Raw genomic sequence first — 22,298 nt, forward strand, 5'->3', positions numbered from 1 at the left:
TGCGGCAAGCAAGAAAGCATACTCAATTTCATGGTAGATGGCGCTGCGCTGCACACATCGCGCGCTACGGGTTTCCTGCGACCTATATAAGCGCGGCCATTGTCAAGCCTTTTACTTTTGCAATATCCTTCAAAGAAATAACATGTCATGTATACGCGTCTAATTTATTAATAATATAATTGTGTTGCAAATCGGCGTTTCAATTCTTATTTCACGTTATGAGGAACTAGAGACTACACCCCACCTCGTTCGGTCATCTCGATTCTCGATCTCTCCCACCTCCTCCCTTATTACTATAATTATACACTACAGTATTTTTCCTCTGAGTTAGTTATTGTGTTTGTTAGTTACGGTAAACCGGGGTTACTTTGATTTGCGGGTCGACTTTGATAACAACTTCCATCCACTACTAAAGCTAACTAATTTTCTATTTTCGATACCGCCGTAAGCCCTCTGGACTCTCGTCCTTGCTATTGAGATAGGTAGTGACATTTTACAAAAACTTTCTACCTTTTTAGTGATTGGTAAATCTGCTTTGGCTGGTATAAAATAATTGTGATTGAGAATAATTATTTTTTTAAGTAGATATTAATTAAACTAAACAGATGGGACGTTTTATAAATAATTTCACGTTTTGTTAAATACTTACATATTTTGCACATCCAAAATCGCTTTTATAATTAAGGAATTAGCGCGCAATATTGTGTGCGGAATTAAGCTAAATGTCAAATTCAATTTATCTGTCCATTATTGTAATATATACTAATAATGATATCACCCTAGAGTAAGTTTACTGTAAACAAACAATGTGGAAATTCTCTTTACATAATTTATTCAGATTATACATAAGATTTTTCGTATTCTATTACTCTATTGCAAGAACATGTTTTTAACGTTAAAAAATTCTAAGCCAAAATAGAATTCTTAGAATTAAGTGTTACAATAGTGTAGGGTGTAGGTGGCTAACTACTCCATTGTCCAGAAGTGGTAATCTAACGTAACGTAATGCTGTGTGCTAACTGTTAAACCTCTTTATTTTAGTGTGTAATATTAAAGTATATCTAGGGTAATTTCTATATTATAAATGTAAACCTATCAGCAATCTCTATGCCTGTTCACCTGTGTCCGAAGTCTATTAAATTAATTAAGAACTTTATGATAATGTACATTAAATCTATTTTATATTACATCGATATAAATATAAACATTAATTTTAATTACATGCTTATCGATGTTTTTAAAATTTATTCGTACAGTATTTAAATATATTCACAAGGCCTATACCTACGCGCGTTGTATAAAATGTAGTTTAAAATGATTCAAAAATAAAAGGATTATTATAAAAAATATCGTTTAGTTATTAATACCCGTCGTCGAGGATTGCAGGCTCGAGCGCCCGCCAGTCTTCTGCCAGTGATTTTAAATAAAACTTATAATTACTTATTACTTTTATTGTAAATAAAAGAAATACACATGAGAACCCAGTGCTTCGTCAGAGGACACATCTGATTTGATCACAAATGATCGATCTGAGGTACCATTTGATTGTGATCGGCCATGTCGTAAGACATCGAAAAACGGAATACCTAAGTAATAGATATTTCATGTCATTAGAACTTGGAACATTATTGATGATGATGTTGTCTTTCTTAATCAATAAATGCGTTCCTAGCTCCACCAGTCTATTGGACACGATTCTTAGGCGATTTACTTAAGTTAGAACATACATTTCAGACACATGCAAGTCATGCAACAATTACAAATAATTTCTAAACCATGGATATGGTTACTTTTAAATCTACTCTACAAGTAATATTGATAGAAAAAATACCGATTCATTCAACATTTCTTGGCAACATTAAACGCCCAAAACATTTAAACGTGATGTCACAAAATTATGAACCCACAAAACCTCGATTGCTTCAAACATATCGTAAAAATAGTGTCTGCTTACAGGAAATATCTTTATGTAACAATTCTAAATTATACAAGATTCGGTATGTGTTTAAACATTCACTGGTTAGTCATCCCATCCACGCTACACAAATGTATGTCCAAAAGAAAACTAAACTAACTTAAAAATACGAGACAAGAAGTATATAAGATCATGCTTCAATAGCGTGTGTTCTAAACGTTTGCACAATTTCTAAAGTTCATGAAATATATGGGACGGCGCAGAATCAACATTAGGTACATTTTCATCAACAGACAGACTCGTCAAAATAATTTACTTTGTATTGAATCTCTTATACACTCCCGCCCATTTAAACAACATTTACAAATACAATGATTGCGTTCATCGAAAGTATGGGTACGTACAATAATATTTTACAAGTTTCGTAAATTGACAACTGCTTTTAAAATACTGTAAAGTACAGATGGATGAAAACAGATGAAGATTTGAAAGAACCGTTAACATTTCTATGGATTTAACATGGACAATATCCATGAAACAGTTAAACATGACGTGGACATCAATTTGTCCAGAAAAATGGCTTACAATTGATGCAAAATTTTACTTGAATTGTTCATAACTTAATTCTGGAACTAGTGGTCTTAGTAGGTCCGGCCCCGGCTTTTGGGCACAAAGTTAGGAGACCGTTTAATTACTGGGCAGTTACGAAAGGGGGCGGTCACCACCACTTACCACCCTAGTTAGCATCCTAACAGTAGTTTTCCGTTCCACGTATATATAATATCAGGACAGCGTTACCAATATATACTTTAAAAAAAAAAACTTCCACAATCGACATTGATAGTTGACTTTAAGTGTAAAAATATCAAACATTGAACATGTTTGACTATTCTGAAAGTACTCTTTTACATTTTTTTTTAAGCGATAACGAACGGGGTTGACTAATAGTCACCTCATGTAATTATTTGTATTCGTAGATTTAATTGTTAATTTTACATACTAAATACTGTTAAGTCTATTAACGATGTTCTGATATTTCGTGAAACGGAAAACCCAACCCGGTCATCGGAAATCCATGGCAAGTGCCCCGCGACCCTTAAGACGAGAGTGGGACCGCGCGAAATCGCCTTTCCATACAAACTTAATCCTCAATAGTCCTCTCTGGATATTAATATGAATGAAAACATTTTGACACAGTATGATGTACTTAGTATATCAACCACAGCTATGCCCTCTTCGTTAGGTTTTTCTCGAAATTTTAATTGCTATAAGAGTACTTAGGAGCAAAATTTGCATGGAATTTGTTTTTCGCTCCTAATTTTTATAATTATCAAAAAATAAAATAAAAACCAACGAAGGGGCATAGCTATGGTTCATATGCATCAAATTATGTAAAAATATTTTCCATAATGTCAATGTCTACAGAGGAAAATAGGGACCACGTTTGTATGGAGAAGAGATCATCCCCTTTTCCTCTTAAAGAATGAGAATGTTAAACACAGTTTTGCAAGCAGTTGTCAGATGATTGTATTGTATACCAGCACCAGCACACGTTGTCTCGGAGCCCCGGTCAGGCGGTCAGTCGCTAACGCCGATAGGGATGGTAAGACGCGGCAGTGGAGCCCGAGCTCGCGCCGTGGCCGTGGTAGCCGCGCTTCGAAGACCGCTGGTAGCCATCCCCCGAGCCCCCAGTATACTCGTAATCGTCACCTATACGAAACACCAGGTTAACGAAAGTCTAGGGCGTGAAAATTGCATTTTCATAAAGCGATTGTAACGGGTTCAAAACTACACTTGCAACAGAGGGCGCCACCGGTATTAGAAATTAAAAAATCGGCCCCCTGGACAACGAAACAATGTTTAGTGGTTCTAAAATCGGACCGCATGACAAAACGCCAACTAAGATAAATTTGCAAAAACGTTCACAGGAGTTTAAAAAGATTTTTTTTGGTGCATATTATTTTTTTGGTAATTTTTTTTTTTTTTTTAGCTTAGATGTTGTTTATTAATTTATAAATTTCATAATACAGATACTAAAAATTAAATTAATTTAATTATTTAATTTGATTTGTTCCCAAAGTTGTGTAGTTCCATATTTATTTACTATCTATAAACGACTGAACAATTATGCCATACGAATAAATATGTAAGTAGGTACCTCCTTATGTTTATTAATTATTATAATCATTTTGTGGCTTCAGTAGCGCCCTCTGTGTAGCTGTTAAGGAGCCCACTAACTATCAGTCCGCCGGACGATATATACCTGTCAGTTAGAACAAAAGTTTGACAGTTCCGAACAACTGACAGGCCGATATCGTCCGGCGGACCGAGTCACTGGGCCCCTTTAGTTATACCCGATTTATTGAAGCAGAAAAAAATTAAAAACTTACCGCACCACGCACCAATCCTTGCATTCAGTTTAACCTTTTTTACGATAATTCTAAACAGGTACGGCCACAAACTACATGCCACCATATTTTACATACAATGCTATTCAAATGAAACTTGCAACATTGATTTCACCCTTATCTCTAGTATTAGGATGGTACTTACAACTTTTCACCTGGCAAAATAGCGCTCAATAGAAGTGTTAACATAAGTGTTACACAATATTTAGATCAGTATGGTTTCACTTACAATTATTTTTAGTCGCTTTTGGCGACATGTTTCGGATTCTTTGGGAATCCTTCCTCAGGCACGAGTGTCCGCGGCGGTTGTACGTCAGTACCCCAAAAGCGACTAAAAATAATAGTGAGTGAAACCGTACTGATCTAAATATTTTGAAATGTTTCTCACGATAGTTTAAGTTCGATTAACTTCCACCACTTCTGTTGAACGCCATTAGTTGTTGCAGTTTTGTGAAATTCTATCCTGTAGGTAGAGTCAGCCTCAAATAGATAGTGACGGTCACAGTGGCCAAATACTATATCGGAACGCATCCTTATTTCAATGGTTACAAAGTTGTGTTACAATATACTTGGCCAGTTAGGCCGTCACTATCTATTTGATGCTGTCTAAGTATACCTACTTAGTTTGAATGGGTATATACTCTAGCTAATACCTTCTACAGAGTTATCGCATAACTCAGTCAGTTTCCTAGGCAGGTTGCAAGGGACATATTTCTTTACACTTCTTGCTACGCGAGGACACATCTAACTGAGCTACTTCCACGTCAACTAGGGAACCGACTGAGTTAAGCGGTTGACTTGTAAACTTAAATGGATAGGGGAATAAAGGGCCCATTACCAGTCCGCCGGACGATATCAGCCTGTCAGTTAGAACAAAAATTTGACAGTTCCGAACAACTGACATGCCGATATCGTCCGGCGGACTGGTAATGGGTGAGCCTTTTAAGGATAGGGTAGGTAACCTGATGCGGACGCAGACATGTCGGAGACGTTACAAAACGACGGTTGGGGGGACACCATGGCACCACAGTATATCATGGGCACCTGTTAACAGTAGCACAGGTTAGTTTCCGATTCGCTGGATTTACTTTAGGACGTGATATGACGTCACAATCCGAGTAAGTATATGAGAATCCGGCGAATCGGGAACTAACCGTAGCACAGTCAGCAGCAGAAGTGGCTAAGCAGGCGAAGTGTATAGCTGTGTTAAGAGATAAGAGACGATCACTTCTCCATACATACGTAGTCCTCATTTTCCGCCCTGGATATTGACATTATGGAAAATATTTTTACACAATTTAATGATTTACACATGTCCACTTGTTTTTTTTTCTATTTTTTTAATTAATACTACACGAATTCCATATAAATTTTTGAGCTTTAACTTAAAAAATCGAAAAAAAAAACAAACGAGCGGACATAAATGTGGTTGATATACATCAAATTGTGTCAATATTTTCAAACATGTTAATATTCAGAGGAAAACGTTCGTATGGACAGGCGGCTTCGGGGCGGTCGTCCACATTCGTCTTAAAAACGTGTGTAGATCATTTTGAAGACTTCTGCTTCGGTACTTTTGTTGCTGACTGTAGAGAACTTAATGTAGATAATTATAATTCATAATAAGAGCAACGAGAGGGGGGGGGGGGGATACTAAAATCTAACACGGGGACCTAAATACTAGGTACTAAGGTCCAGCCGACCTAACTCTCTTATGACCTATCAAAAAGGAGCAGAAAATTAAGAGCTCGATGCAAGTTTTATGAAAATCTTTATATTCTACTTTTTATATTTAAAATCAACCTAACCTTGGGGTTTGATGGTTGTCCTAATGTTGCTAGCATGCTAAGTTGTTATATGCTTTTGTTAGGGTCTAGTTAAGACATTATTTTCTACATGATTTACAGCCTCAAATATGTAGTTCATATTTTTAGATTTCCACTAAGCCAGAACCGATATTACAAACCCAAAGAATCCTAGATCCTATACATTTGAGGACATGGTCGCATTATCACGAGATAAACACAATAAAAACCTGTATCATACATATATATTTTTATACAATCAAATGACAAGTTTACAAAATCCCAGTCGTTGCTAGTGGACGGGTGGTATTTTGTCATTTTATTTGATTCACGATTGCTGTGTCCTTGCAGTCCATATTATACATGTAATATGTAATATGAGCGCCGTAACTGCTTTCAAGTTTGAGAATATTAAAATGTTATCTTCCAAACTGAGAAAATACAACAAAAATGAAAAAAAATAAGGGGTAAAGAATCATCAGCGCATATCGTGAATAGCAAATGGAAAAGCTGGAACTACAATTTGCACGAATATTACAAACCAGAATGTTCTCAGATCTCGTTTTATTAAATCGAGCACCATGATCGATTGATCGCTCTAACGATGACGCACTTTTTACCGAAAAGAAAAATATGTAAGTTGTTCAATGCTTTAAGGAAATAGCGCCGTATTGACAAGCGACAATACCAGTACCCTTTTGGTTGAAAACGGCACATATGACCCCTGTATCATCATGTTGACAATATGTTGATATGGACAATTCACCGTACATTGCTGGGTGCGTAGCCAACGTGCCAATCGTTTACGCTTCGTAGCGAACGAAACGCAACTGTCTCTGTCGCATTATATGGAAGAGTGATAGAGAGATGACTACGCTACGCTACGCTACGCTAAGAAGCGTAAACGATTGGTACGTTGACTAGGCACCCTGGTCCAACAAGTAAACATTGACGCTTCGTACCAGCGTGTTACTTGCCAACCCAGAAATGTACAGAAGATTGTCATTATCAGATGTCAATTGTCAGATGAAATATGCGCCAGAAAATATGTCGAACTTTCCAACTGTTTACCTGGTAAGGTAGCTGTCACAATTAATCCTGTGTTTATCCCTTGACAAACGCGACCAAGGGCCCGCCTCATAAAAAGCATGTCTTGTGATACGAGCAAGTTTCTGAAAGCGGGAAAAAGTCCCTTTCTTAATAGCTGGGGACGCGGCGATGCTTAACGCAAAATTGCGCAAAATTTAAATCCCTTAATTTTTTTTTTAAATCAATATTAAAAAAAAAAAACAATTTTGAGTTAGCTATCTTAACTGGCGCCATTTTAGCGCCTAGCAAAATTAATGGAAACGAGACCTACACTAGTGGCACCATCTAGCAGAAGCCTGAATAATCTTTCTACTAATAGAACGCATTTTGTAGATAAGTACAACGTAAGATCCATAATATAGATAACGTATTCCGCTTGTATCGCAAGCTAAACTTTTACGAACTGCGCTAGTTACCACTGGTAACAACTTGGTTGTAACTGATGGGAATAACCTCCAATTTAATGTAACATCGCTCACACTGTTAACTGACAATTCGTAACCCTTATCACAATGACATAAGGAGGCCAATTACAACTTACGTTCCGATTCCGATCCGATTCATACGTATCCGAGACGCACGAGCGAATGATAATAAAATGGTATCAATGCTGAGAAATAAAGGAAATGTAGAGAAACTCACTGTATCGGGCGAGACTCGAACTCGCCAGCCCGTCGCTGTACCAACTGTCGGAACTCCGGTAGCCGTATAAGAAGTGTAATACTCTAACGGTAGATGTCGCTAGGCGCCTACTTAAGGCGCTTATGAAGGGTATGGTGGAAATATTCGCTTTCAACGGGCTTACCGAGGCTTATCTCGGTAGCTTAGTAGAGCGGCGTATTCCAGGTATCGCGAATTTTCCAGTTTTCCTTTATTTCTAAACATTATGTTGTCTTTTGCGGACGTTTTTGCTTAATACAAAAATAATTTGAAATTCGCAGCAGAGCAGAGAGCGGATCGGCTACACTCACGGTCGCTGTGGCAGAAATCGGTCAGGAGAGAATCATCATCGTCATAATTAGAAATGATATAATTTTGATATCGCAATGTAATTTGGAATTGGCCTCAAGGTCCGATGGTCAGTCAAGTGTTGTTTAGTACTCGTACATTGAAATACGAGTACGTGGCTATCCACCTGGGGCGGGGGGGCGTCGCTCATCTGCATCTGCACGGCCATGAACTTGGGGCTGCCGGCCGAGCCGCCCGCGCCGTCGCCCTCTGTGCATATAGCTGGTAACTTAATCATACTAGCTACTTTATTCAATGGTAAATACATTTTTTTTTCTTTATTTAGAATACTAGTAAAAGATAGTTTGTGAAAATAGCAGTAATCTTTCTAAGCTAACTTTGCATTGACTTGAACAGAACAAAGGAGGGCAGTATCATTATAAAGTTATATTATCATAGAAATTTGTCATTAATAATAACACTACCACACTTTGTCCTTGCAAATGACACGCAGAGTTAACTTTGTCTGACTATGCCTGGCTTTTACATGGTGTTCTGAGGGCGGAAAGTGGAGCCTTCTACAATGTCGCTTACGAACGCATCTATGGTCCTTTTGAAAGTGCTTACGAAGCAAATTTTTAAACTATTGTAACCTAGTGGGGGGGGGGGGGTTTAAAGGTCCCTTTTTATACTTGTTCGTAAATACCTCGTAAACGGTGGCCCGTAGCAAAAAATGTTCTTTTACATACATAATCTACATAAAATTGTCTACAAAAAAGATAATGTACACTTTCTACATTGCTAGATTTTCTCACTAGCTTACACTTTCCGCCCTTAAAGATTTAATTAATTTTAATAGGAAAATTAATTTTTAACTAAACAATGAGGCTAACTTTCTCTGTAAATACTGTTTCTATGCGATAATTTGAAATTAGATGGCGATATTGTTACACTATGACAAATGATACGATTCTACATATGAAGAAAGGGCGACAGTTGATGTGAATGTGTTAAGATATGACAAGCGAATTCACAGTAGGAAAATAAAAAATATGTAAGTAAATAATAATGGATATAGATAGATATAATAGTGTTGGAAGGTGTTTTTGGTCAGTGGACAGTGGACACTGCCTAGTGTTAAGTTATTGGTTGGTTTTAGTGGTATAAGACTATTGCGGGGTCGCGGGATACTGTACTATATGCCCAAATATAAAAACAAAAATTATGATAACCTATAGTGCCTCGGCGGGGTCAACTAACAACTAAGGGAGGGCTCAAACATTAAAAATGCCAGTTTTATTTTGAATTTTTTGATTTCTTTTAATTATCTACGTTTTATAATGTCCTTAAAGTAGATATATATTTCATCATAAGATATCTCAAATATTTGCAGTGGTAGATAATATTAATATTTTAATTAATCAACCAGTAGTATTATTTAATTCATTAAGATAGAAGAAGCTTAATAATAGGAAACTACGACAAAACTGTTTTTTTTTTTCATTACAATTACAAACTACGTACTTATATTTACCAGTTAAATCTAACACTAATATATACCCAAAATACCTAATATGAATAATGCATAATTTCTACTTCAAAAGACCAGTGTTATATTCTGTGATAGCACTTTAATCATTACATCAAATACTTATTAGCTTACAAGCTTTTCGTCTTAATATTTTAGAGTTTCGATTAAATTAATAATTAGAACCGTAATTAACTAATTATCATTAGGTAATGTTAAAAGAACAACAAGGACGTTATCGAGTGAGTCTATCATAATTTTCCTTTTTATATAACGAACATAAAGTAACTTATGTAGGCCGCGGCGCGGCTACTATTATACTCGTAGGCTCACGCAATGCACTCGTCGCTAGGGCTAGCTATAAGTAGTATAGTATGTATGTAGTTACATTAACATTATAACACATCTAGATAATAGTCTTACAATCGTAACATGCTTACTCGTGTAGAGTCGCCGGTCGCCGGGCGCCGGTCGGCAGGCGCCGGTCGCCGGGCGCCGGTCGGCCGGTCGCCGGTCGCCGGTCGCCGGTCGGCAGGCGACGCGACGCGACGCTCGCATACATTTTAGGAAATTAATACAAGTCTGTATAAATACAGCCCGCGGAGGGCGGCGTAAATAAACTTATATACTGCCGTAAGTAAATATTACTTTAAATATTGTACATCAGTCGATACTTCACCTAACAATTTTGTAATCTAATCAATCGAGAATTATGTACTTTAATTCACTATTAAGAAATCATAGTTTAAAAATAATCAACATCATTTTTTTAATTAAAACAGAAATAAATAACAACTTGCCCTAAGTTTTTTTATAATAATTAATGTTATAATTAACTGTAAAGCCCGTGCATATTATTTTACGATAAAATGGGTCTCATAATTACATTTATATTTAAATTCTAGTATAAATATGAGGTTGTATATTAATAATACCTGCATTTTAAAATAAGTTTCGAAAAGACTACAGTAAATCGACTTCGCGGGTACATTAAATGCAGAACTAAACAGTCGAGTTGAGGTCAACTTAGTCTCGTCTCGGCTAACCTAAAGTTAACACTAGGGGTCTCTTGTATAATTAGTCAATTACGATCATAAATATAGTATAATGAGTCGCGTCGAGCGGGTCGACGGCGAGATATCAAATACCAAAATACACTTTTACACAAACATGTTTCCTTTATATTATACTACAGAATAAACATACACATATAAAAACCGCGTACACTATAATATAAAGTAATACAAACAAGAGTCGAAAGATTAACTACACAACATTACTACAGTTAAGCCATGATTAAAATATTATTCCATAAACATTACAAGATACATGTATGTATATGTTATGTATATGTATAGCATATAGCAGCCGCTGTGGCGCTCGGACCGGCGCCGACGCGTGAACATTTGACAGACGAACCTCGAACGAGTCTTACCGTATTTGTATTTTGCTAACTATTTTTAATTAATAAATTCATCCAATATTTTATGCTCATCTCCTATATAATAATAATTAAAAACCCATATAAATAGTCTTCGATTGATTTCCACAATAATTTGCACTAAGTTTAATGTTGAGTAAATCTAAAATTTCTAATACATATTATACTTTATTTTAAATAAATTATACTCTTTATGTTAATTAGAAGATTGCCACGACGGTTCATTACAAACTAAGTTCTTAAATTGTTCCGAAGGTTTGTGTGTGGCCGAAGGCCGCTTACGCCTTAGTGCTAATCGTTATCACTGAAATCAACACAATATAAAACATCTCTATAATCACTTAACTTTTTGTAAGGCATCGTTTCCTAATATTAAACAGATGTGAACAATTTTATCGTATTATATCGGTGGTTGTACATTAGCCTACACTCTACAGTATCGGTAGCGGTACAGAGTATAGAGTACAGAGCACAGAGTACAGAGTACAGAGTACAGTGGGGCGCCCGCGCGCCGAGCGTCAACAAATGCGAGTAAAAGCTGGAGGTACGACCGAAACGAGAGACAGTCACAGGAATGGATAACACAAAATAATTATAATCTAACTAACGTAGGAACAAGAGCAAACGAAACGATACCAAGCCGTACTATATACGTAACCTAGTGGGCAGTTTAGGCACCGACGTTTAGTTAACATTATTTCATTATTGTTATTAAGGTACGAGTCGATTGGCTACATACTGATCGCGTCAGTCGAGTATGTATGTACTATATAGAGCTATAAGAATGTACCAATATGCGAGTTACCTATGAACATCACAATGTAAGGCGTTTCACTATGTTTTACCGTTAATTTGGGACTACGCACCTCTCGTCGCGCCGCATTACTTATCATTTGCTTATACATCTCACAATACTTCTCATAGATAAATTATAATTTACTTACGGAGCGATCTTACATAACCCTATTCTAAAAGATCAAATTATGCATTCATTGTAATCATCAACAATTCGTCTATTTAAAAGTTATAACAAATCCTATCGGGCTCCGCCGCCTCGTGGAGCGAGGACCGCCCGCGGTCGGGACGGCCGAGGCGTTCGTGGCGTTACAGGTGCTGCGGGAGCCGGCGCCCCAAGGTCGCGCTCCGCTCCGTATTACTTAGCTTACCACTAAAATTTTAATCAGTCGATCGGTCAAATGATTGAGCGATATAATACAGTAAAGGACTAACATTAAATTTAATCTAACAATGTTATTTTAAATTATAACTCACTTTGAGTGGAGCGGGGCGACCGCGGGGCCGACCGCGGGCCGCGAAAGCGCGCGTGCCCGGTACGAGCCGTCAGCCGGCCCTCGCCTGGAGACGGGACGAGCTGCGCGCAGCGAGCACCGTCGACAGGACGAGCTGCGCGCAGCGAGCACCGTCAGCAGGACGAGCGACGACGGACCGTACCGCGGACGGGGCCACCGCGAACCACGCGGCCGGCGGGGCCTCTATATACTTTTAAAAATATTTGGCAATCACATAAATTAAAACTTTAAAACTATGTGACGAGACTTGATTAAAATTATGCTTTACACACAAGTAAGTATATATATGTATATGTACAGGCGCGGGGACGAGAGGCGGGCCCGGGCCGCTATATCCTAGTGCTTGAGCGTCATCACTTAACAAATACGTCATATTATCATTTACTTTTGCTCATTTTTAACAATTTGGCAGGTAAATTTAATTCATTAAAGTATAAAATCCGTATTATCAACTTATATTGCGTTAAAAAACTAAAATGCGTACTAGAAAACGAATTAAAATTATGAATATTTATACAGAGTTGATCCCTTTACAAAAAAAACGGGAAAAATTAAATATTAAAATCACGTTCAGTCATACTATGTTTTGTTAAATATTAACACATAATTATTTCATTACATCCCTACCGTTTCCTAAGTCTAGTGGGTGGTAAATAACCAAAATTCTAATATTAAACATACATACCGATATATATATACCATATTTATACATAGTTATTAGCTTAAGTTAAGTTGTTTTAGGTCACTTCCCTAAATTGGCCTTGTATGAGAGCGTCTGTCAAACGTCACGCTCGCAGTCGGCGCGGCACGAGCGCGGCTGCGACCGATAGAGATCCTACCGAATCTACTCACAAAATATTAAAAGAAATCATTTAAGAACTACGAAAAAATAAACGACAATCTGAAAAAGTGTAAAGGGGAGGTCCCCTTTACGAAAGCCCGCATCCAAAAGAATAAAAGCAAAGTAAAAAAGTGTATAGTTATACACTGTCGGGTCTGCGAGGGAGGTCGCTTGCTCGCGGATACTTGCAACGGCAATACTCTTACGAAATTAGTATACAAGCTTAAGTTAACACCTAGTAGCCTGAGGTCTGTTAGACTATGTTAAATTTATTAGAATTAACGTCCTTACTTACGCGTGTGGGTTTGTGTTAATGCAGTCGATAGCGAACTATAACAATAATTAAACCGCCGCGAGCGGCTCTACGAGTTCCGATGCGTCGCATCCAACATTCAACGAGTTCCGATATCGATCATGTCGCATGTGTAAACTTACTCTTTTAAATTTATTGATAATTCGCTCGTAAAATATTACCACTTAATTTAGTATCGAAAAAAATTGACTCACAAAAAACTTTCGAGAGCTCGAGAATTGTATAAAAATTAACTCTATATCGAACCGTTAAACTACAATATTTAATTTTACATCTAACATGTCGCGGGCGTACTTGGTCGGATAGTAAAGTTTAAGAGCAGTATGGAAGGTGTCAGAGGGAGCGCGCGTTAGTTTTGTAACGTTGCCGAGGTGTGTGGTGGAGTGTGGTGGGTGTGGAGGTGCGTGTTTACGCGGCGGGCCACTCCTTGTTAAACTCTTGGTTGAAGTGTTTGGGCGCGTGGTGCGGGTGTGGATGCACACCTGGCTGCTGCGCGGGCGGCGGCGCGGGCGCGTGGTACTCGGAGCTGTAGGCGCGCGCGGAGCCGGCGTACGAGGAGCCCTGCGGGTGCGACCGCAGCGTCACCGTCGGGTGCGGGGTGCGGGGGGACTACCCCCCCCACACCCGACCACCCGACCACCCGATACCCGGGCATGGAGGATCGAAATGAGGCCATCGGTTTATCCACTTCCCAAATATTTTATTGTATACAAATCGAGAGGCCGCATTCTGAGCGCCCCATGATGCTATTATGCTATTTTAGTTTAACATGATCTCTTTACATACGCTACGGTCGAGTCATCTCTGAACACTTAAAGTACAGCTCTTAAAATTACATTATATAGATTATATTAACTGTTAATGAACCTGTAACAATACGAGAAACATCCAAATTTTACTAATTTGTACTTTAAATGCCAATTTACAGGTGTCGAGATGAAACGGAGCGGCGGGTCCGTCTCGCCCGGCCGGGCCGGCCGGTCCGGAACCGGACGCGGGGGTAACAATGTAACATAGTGCGATGCGATGCCTTTTTGATGAGCGTAAACGTCGCAAGAACCGACCCGTTCTCGGGGGAGACCCCGAGAGTTTCGCGACTTTCCCTCATCCGAGCCCCGCCCTTATTAATTGTCTTTCGGGATGAGCCAATCTTGGGGGCCCTGATCGACCAACTGGAAAAGAAGAACACTCTGTAAAGTCCCAGTCGCCAATGTGCGAGGCGTTAGCATGTAAGTAGCGCAGCGTGATCATGGCCACAAGCGTGAACCCCGGGGAGGGAAGGGAGGGCGGTGATGAGAGACCTTCAGCGAAACGACTAGTACTCCTGCCGCCGCGGACGGCGACGCCGCCGGATCAAAAAGACATCGCACGTTAACCTTCTGAAAACATGCAAAGGCGCGTCGTCTGCAAGCACTCACGCACACGGACACGGCATACGGCACACGGATGCAGGGGTCTAACTAGTGGCACTATCATGCGCATTCTGCCCGACTCCACTCCATGAACTCCCACGTTCGCTGAATATCACTCGCTCACCGACATTCTTACACCGTTCATTCACAACGCGGAAGTACAACCAAATGGAGCTAATCTCACGCTCGCTCGTCATTCACTTTCGGACGGATGATACGAATGAAAGGAAAATTCATCACTCATGCACTTCATACATACTAAAAATCACGCCAAATAAATGAGGTAGATGCGGGATAAATCAATGAGTAAGCGAGGGAAAAGTGGACACTATGGGAAAGGACGCAAGCCCCGAGGTACTCGGCAAATAATATCGTAACAAGTAAAGCTGTTCCAACTTGGCTGTACTTTCGTAAGATTCATTTCACCATGGCCTTCGTAAACGTGTTACAATGGAATTTTATCTTGAATATCGAATTGGCTATGCAACTTAATAATCTTCAATCTTAAGAATTTCAAGAAGCGTTATTATAAATCCATGTTAAGAAAATTTCATTATGTATTTGCCATTCTGATATTCAAAATAAAATAAAATATATAGCATTCCCTCGTATAAATACTGTAATTAAATGGAAATTCATATAGTGTAATACAAACGAAATAAAAGCATAATTTCCAGTCATTTATTTCAAAACCAAAAGTGGAATATCTTCATGTTGACGTTACGCAAACAGGGAAAACACTACAGGAAGCAACTCAATCTAAATTCTCATTAAAATCTTCATTCCAAAAACTCAAGTGTTGTCCCTTGATGAATTGGCAAGTAATTTTATACGATGCAATGTCTCTTGAGTTGAGATATTCAGCAGATTGTCCTAGGGAAACCAACACCGGTAACTAGCACTCGCCAAAGCACTGACCTGACTCAAGGAACTTGCTTGCTGTATGACGGTCCGAGTCCGAGCGGTCTTGTTGTCTCTTGCGTTAGATCAGGCAGATACATGCTTGATGGCAAATCCTTACATTATGCCCTCTTTTGGATACATTTGAAAGAGTAGAAATCCAAGACTAGTCGCTTGACGTAAAAAAATGTTTATAGTTATATTAGTTTAACCTTTTGACCGCCAAAGACGGTAAATCACGTCGTCGACATTTTGTGCCACTCACGCCGCCGACGTCATTTGCCGTCCAAACTTAATTTATCAAAGACTCTTTAATAAATAACTATATTTCTTTGTTTGTATTTGCATTATTTTATTTTGCCCTTCTACTTTATTGTATAACTTTATTACAATTCAACTATGAATAGAAGGTTAAAAAAAAACAACATTATGTTATAATACGACTTACCCAGTAAATAGCATAGCTAGCCACGCCAAAAACGGCACTTGACGTCGCCTAGTGATGTGACCGAGACATGGAGGAATAATATTATTATATGAAAGTAACAATCTCCTAATAGAAATCGTTTCGCGCAGTTCCGACAAACACGCTAGCGCCATCAATAATAGATATGGCTTAATCCCATACATTTTGTAATAGGAGTTGTTTTTGCTAAAATAACTGCTATTTGTGCTGTTACGGTACTTGTTTTCGTGCTTAATTTAAACAACTTGGTTTGAAAGACGGTACTGACCTTTTGTGATAATGTAACCCCTTATGCATTTATTTTATTGTAACGATACTGCAGTTTGCTAATTAGTAGGTAATAATAATCGACAACGGGTTTGCACATCTCTGAGTAACGCGCGCTTATCAGTGTTCCGTGCGCCCATGACGGCACTTCACGTCCGATGCCTGACGTCACCACCAAGTAGTGATGTGGCATTATTGAGAGATTTGAGTGGAAGTTACAAGTACATTTTGATATTTAAATACGTTATTTAAAGGTTTTTAGTAGAGCTAAAAGCCAGAATTATCTAATATTATATTGTAAAACACCTGTGTAGTGGTTCTTCTAATCTAAGTATGTCAAAAACGAAATCAGTGAAAATATCGATATCCTGTTTTGTAATCACTATTGTTCTCTAAGGTTTTATTTTGCTTCATTGCGGTGTCACGTCGAGTTACGTCAATGCTTGGCGTTCAAAAGGTTAATTTTGCTAGTTTTTCAATCAAATATATCCAGAAGATGAGAGCCGACGACGGCCAAAGCCAGTAAGTATTATGTTATTTGTATACCCCCTAGTACTACGACGTAAAAAGCAAAATTGTTGAATCCTTTTCTTATGACCAAGAATATCTGTCAGTCACAGATGTTCTGGATCATATGATGTCATGACAACATTAAAGTCTCCATTTCAAACCTTAATGTTGTCACGAGTGTTAAAATTCTTGTCTTGTTTGTTCTGAAAGATAATTATATTAGAGAGAAGCTTTCAAGTCTTTACTAAAAATATAAATTTATGTTTTGATACAATGTGATATGCAATAAAGATTATGAGTATGAAATCCAGGAAATAACGATTTATTAATTGCATATTTTATCATAATTATATTGTATGATTTAGTAAAAAGTTGAAGGAAGTTCATTAGTAAATATAATCTATTTTAAGTTTATTAGTGCTTCCGAATTTTCGTTTGTTGCTAAGATCCCTGGATCCCGTGAGTCGTGGCAAAAAGCCGGGACCACGCCAGGAAGACGATACTTTATTTTTCACTGCCTTCAGAGTACAAGCAAACGATAATTCGAAGGTACGATATATCAATGTGTAAGTGTTATTCGTTAACTTGCTGCGAGAAAATGCCGACAAAGTGGTAAATAATATTATAAAAATGTGTGACGAGCTGACGAGGAGAGGTGGCCTAATTTAATTCAAAAGTTTTAGGTTACTCGCTAGGCTTCCTCATAGACGAAACGTATCTATTATAAACTATAGGGAGTCACATGAAGAAGGCACGTAGATATTTTGTGAGTAAAAGTAATCTTTTTGAAGCTAGGAAGATTCCTCGGTACTTTTTCCCGCGTCTATTCGATAGTAATAATACATATTAATAAAATACCCCGCGTCGTCGTACACATAGCTAAACCGGTCGCTCTATTCGCAGGCAGTTTGTCGCCTACACATTAAGATGGTGCCACCTTTCCTCTGTGAGGGCATGTTCTCGCACGGCACGGCACGGTACATCAACAGCGGTGATGGTGGTGGTCGTGTGGTAGTGGTAGTGGTGGTAGTGGTGGTGGTGGTGGCGGTACCTGGTCCTGCTGGTAGGCGGGCGGGTACTGCTGGTAGGAGGAGTAGTCCGCGGAGGAGGACTTGGAGAGCGCGGCGGCGGAGGAGAGCGCGCCGGTGAGCGCGGGCGCGCCGCCGCCGCCCGAGCGCCCGTACATCTCCCCGCCCTCCGACAGCGGCACGTACGAACCTGCCCGACCCGACCCGACCGTGTCCACTCATTACTAACGAAACACTTTACCGTGCACTTTACAGTGCTAACAATCTACCCGAATGCTATATTGCTATATTGATCGACCGGTGATAATTTTCTCGGCTGAGATGCCCGACCGTTAACCTTTTGGACGCCGATGACCGAAACATACGTACCGTAGGTTCGACGCCGAAGACGGATTAATCGGTCGTCGACCACCGAGCGACCTCCGTGCGAATGCATAGAGTTCAATTTGCTTTGACACTTCGGTGACGTGGCGTCCGGACGACGGCTTTTGTGTTTGACCCGGCGTCGAAAAGGTTAAATTTCTTACGAAAGCTCGCTAGACGTGCGACGCGTGTGGGTGTATTCCACTTGTCCCCGCCCCGCGTGACCGCCGCCGTACGTGAGGCGGGGACAGATGGGAATCATTCACATTAATGCACCTATCCCCATGTGCCCGACGGGGACAAATGGAAATACATCCACGAATGACGCGCTAGCAGCGTATTTGCAATCGGGGCACCGGTAATACCTAGTAATAGTTAGACAATCGCAAAGCCATAAAAGAAGTCTTAAATATTTTACACTTTAAAATGTCTAGTGCGGCAAATACAATTTTAATATAGCATTCAGGTAAACCTACTTTAAACTGAAAGTACAATTTAAAAAAAAAACAGGTTGCCTTTTATGTTGGTACGCAAAACTACATTATAACATAATCATCATCAAATCAAGATAACCAGTATTTTGCACCACGAGCTGCAGTTGTAGTTTAGACAACCAACCATAGAAGCGGAGCGTAAATCTCGCGACCTAAACGCGTAATCGCCATGAATTTTTTAATACAGTTGCTCAAAAAGTGCTACTTTTCGTTGCTGTTTAGCGTGCGGAAAGTTGGTTTTCGCGAACTAGTGCGAAAAACACTTTTCCAATTTTTTTAAATTTTTACTTGTTGATAAATGACTACTTATTGATGAGTGTTAATATTAGTTTCCTTTAAACGTCGTAATCAACATAAAAACCTACTGTATATGAATACAAAAAATATGCATATTTCATATTTTATTACGTTTATTTTTTAATGTTGAAAAACCGTTCTAAATAAGTTGTCTGGATGGAACGGAACGCCTGTCAAAGAAGAGGCGTATTTTATTACTGCAAGAATGTTTTAAGTTTCCACAGGCAACATTCGATATTGTTTTTATAAATATACGATACACAAATAATCGTAAATAACGATATTTAGGTAATAATAGTACAATGTTTTAATATTTACAATTGTTTCTGTCTTATAGAACATTCATTTGAAAAAAAAAAAAATACTTTCATTGAAGTAGGTTCAATAATAATAACAAAATCTATTCTAATCGAATAAAAGCTAGAAAAACACCTCTTCATAATGTCAATATCAATGATGTCACAGAATTAATAATATAAAAGTTTCGAATTCCATTCCTTACTTGTTGCTTTTCTTATTATTTCGCAACTGTATTAAAAAACGTCGTTCGATACACGTGCGGAAAATGTACTATTACGGCATTTACGACATTTTGGTCGCGTGGTACAGGTTGCGATTGCGACAATTTCATTGTTTGATATGGCTCCGCTATAGTAATACCTAATAACTCAATGTTTCGTATAAAAATAATTCGCTTTTCAAGATTTTCTTAGCAACTACGCTATGTCCGTCTTAACTAAGTTTGTTAAGTAAAAAAGCCAACAATGATTTAGTAGTAGTAAACACTTTATTGCACAAAACAAGTACATAACACAGAGAGTATACAGTATATGTGTACAAATGTAAGGGATCTCTTACCATCAACCCTGTAACCTAAGTACCTACATAATTCATGACTAATAGTTAATTCCTAATAAATAATCACTGGCGTAATTCTGGCCTGGGGCTCTATGATCTTTAATCAGAGTGGGAATTCGTCCTAAATATATATAATGGCCCAACGCTGTGACCTCAGAATTGAAATTTCAACCTAAATCTTAGTAATGCAGTACATGACCTGAAATTTTTAAATTCAGGAGTGAGATTTCGACCTACGTATCCGTAAAGCAGCACAGAGCCAAACGTTTTATTTATTTCAGAATTGTATTATCAAGCTAAATATTAGTATACTGCTGCATCGGGCCCCATGCTAACTTTAGAAGTGGAATTATGCCTAGCGCCTAGCTATATTGTACGCAATCGTGCGCTAGCTATCGCCGCGCCGACATCGACACGGCGACACGGCGACACGGCGCACGACAGCACGACAGCACGACAGCACGACACTCACCGGAGGCGGTGGAGTTCCACGAGCCGCCGGCGGCCGGCCCCGAGCTGTAGCCGGCTGCGGCTGCGGCTGCACAAGTGCACAAACACCGCCCGTTAGCCACGGCCACTAACTAGCCTATCCTATCCTAGCCTAGCATATCTTGACTAAGTCGCGCGAATTCATACATCAAGTGCGACTTCACGTATGGAATCGCTTCAGTCGCGTCGCGGCAAGACGTGCTAACCGTCGTCGTTTTACGCAAGAGCACTCACATTGCAAGAAACGTGGATTTTTTCTGTCCAGTTGTAGAGTTTACGTGAGATAACGTGATACAGTCCCGGACGTTATTTGTAAACCCATTCAGGGTCTAATGATTGGACATTCTACAGTGTATAAACACATTGAGACCTAAATGACTCGACATTTTGTACCGTACCAAACCTTGTTTTTATTTTCCATACCTACATAAAAATGACAATTCGAATGACCCATTAACCCAGCCCTGGTTTTGTACTGAAATAACAGATCGGATAAACAGATTGGGGCTCGAACTGCCATTTAAGTATCTGGGATATAAAAACAAAGTTTTGGAAATCTACACCTCTCGCGCAGGGTTTGATTTCCATTGTATTTAAGCTTTCCATTGTCAAAGACAGTCTTTTACAAAGACATTGGATGTCCTCACTTATAAACCCCCATTCAGGGGATATATTTTTTTAAATTAGTGTAATAAAAAATAGTTTTAATATAAATAACCTTTTTTTTTTAACATTGGGGAAATGCGTTTACGCATGCCACCTGGTCCGGGGGAACCAGGAGGGATGACGGACTAACCAGAGGACTACCGTCTAAAACCACCAACGAGTGCCGAATCCGCCTTAGATGGGGTGCCGCAGGGTCGCTAAAAGCATTCGACCGCAAGGCTAACCTAGCTTTTAAGTAACAAACTAACAAATTTGGAACACCGTATCTGAATAAAGAAATTATTTATTTATTTATTATTGTATTTAAGCTTTCCCTTATTTATTTTTTACATTGTGTTCACTAGTCCATCTACTTGGCCTTACTGAAAATCAGCGTCGCGGAGTGTGTACCATGTTGGCTCAAACCGTGACACCAAGCCGAGTAAGGACCATTTAGCGCAACCTCATTCTGTGTAATTATTTCTAGTTTTAGTCTTATATGTTATGTTGTGCTAATAAATGCTTTTTCTTTCTTTCATTTTCGCTTAGCATTCACCCGTGTAATATTCCAATGGAATAATTAGTTCACTGACAAACACGAAGAGTATACAAATAGAAATAGCCTGCCGGTTCCACTCGTGCGTAAAACTCTGGACTTAGCTTCCAACTACGCGTATTATTCTGTCGCAAACCTTTTAGACTTTCAGTTCAAGGGAACAAAAAGCATATGCGGATTTGCGTTGCTCTCCCACAAACATCTGAACGTACCGACGGCGAGTTAGACGCGGCACTGCCTGGATGTGGACTAATTATTGTTAACGTCTAACTACGTATTATTTGGTAGAGTTTGTGACTACTTTTAAATTAGAACTTCATGAGATCGAAAAGCGAAATTAGCAACTTGTTCATTATTGTACGTGTTGTTTTGTAAGGAACCTAGCGGGCGCGCGGTCAGCCGATTGTTGTGCTGT

At 38.9% G+C, this 22,298-nt stretch overlaps 1 protein-coding gene across 1 annotated transcript in view; it reads right to left on the bottom strand.

The window, feature by feature from the left end:
- Positions 1-815: 815 nt before the first annotated feature.
- LOC134749128 (heterogeneous nuclear ribonucleoprotein 27C) overlaps positions 816-22,298 on the bottom strand; it is a 49,749-nt gene continuing 28,266 nt past the window's right edge. The window contains exons 7-9 of the mRNA XM_063684033.1: positions 18,205-18,371; positions 14,081-14,159; positions 816-3,625 (exon numbers count right to left, since the gene is read on the bottom strand). Of these exons, the coding sequence (XP_063540103.1) occupies positions 3,501-3,625; positions 14,081-14,159; positions 18,205-18,371 (371 nt within the window). The 3' untranslated portion in view covers positions 816-3,500. The remainder of the gene's footprint in view (positions 3,626-14,080; positions 14,160-18,204; positions 18,372-22,298) is intronic.

This window comes from Cydia strobilella, chromosome 17 (assembly GCF_947568885.1).
Source record: "Cydia strobilella chromosome 17, ilCydStro3.1, whole genome shotgun sequence".
Taxonomy (NCBI): domain Eukaryota; kingdom Metazoa; phylum Arthropoda; class Insecta; order Lepidoptera; family Tortricidae; genus Cydia; species Cydia strobilella.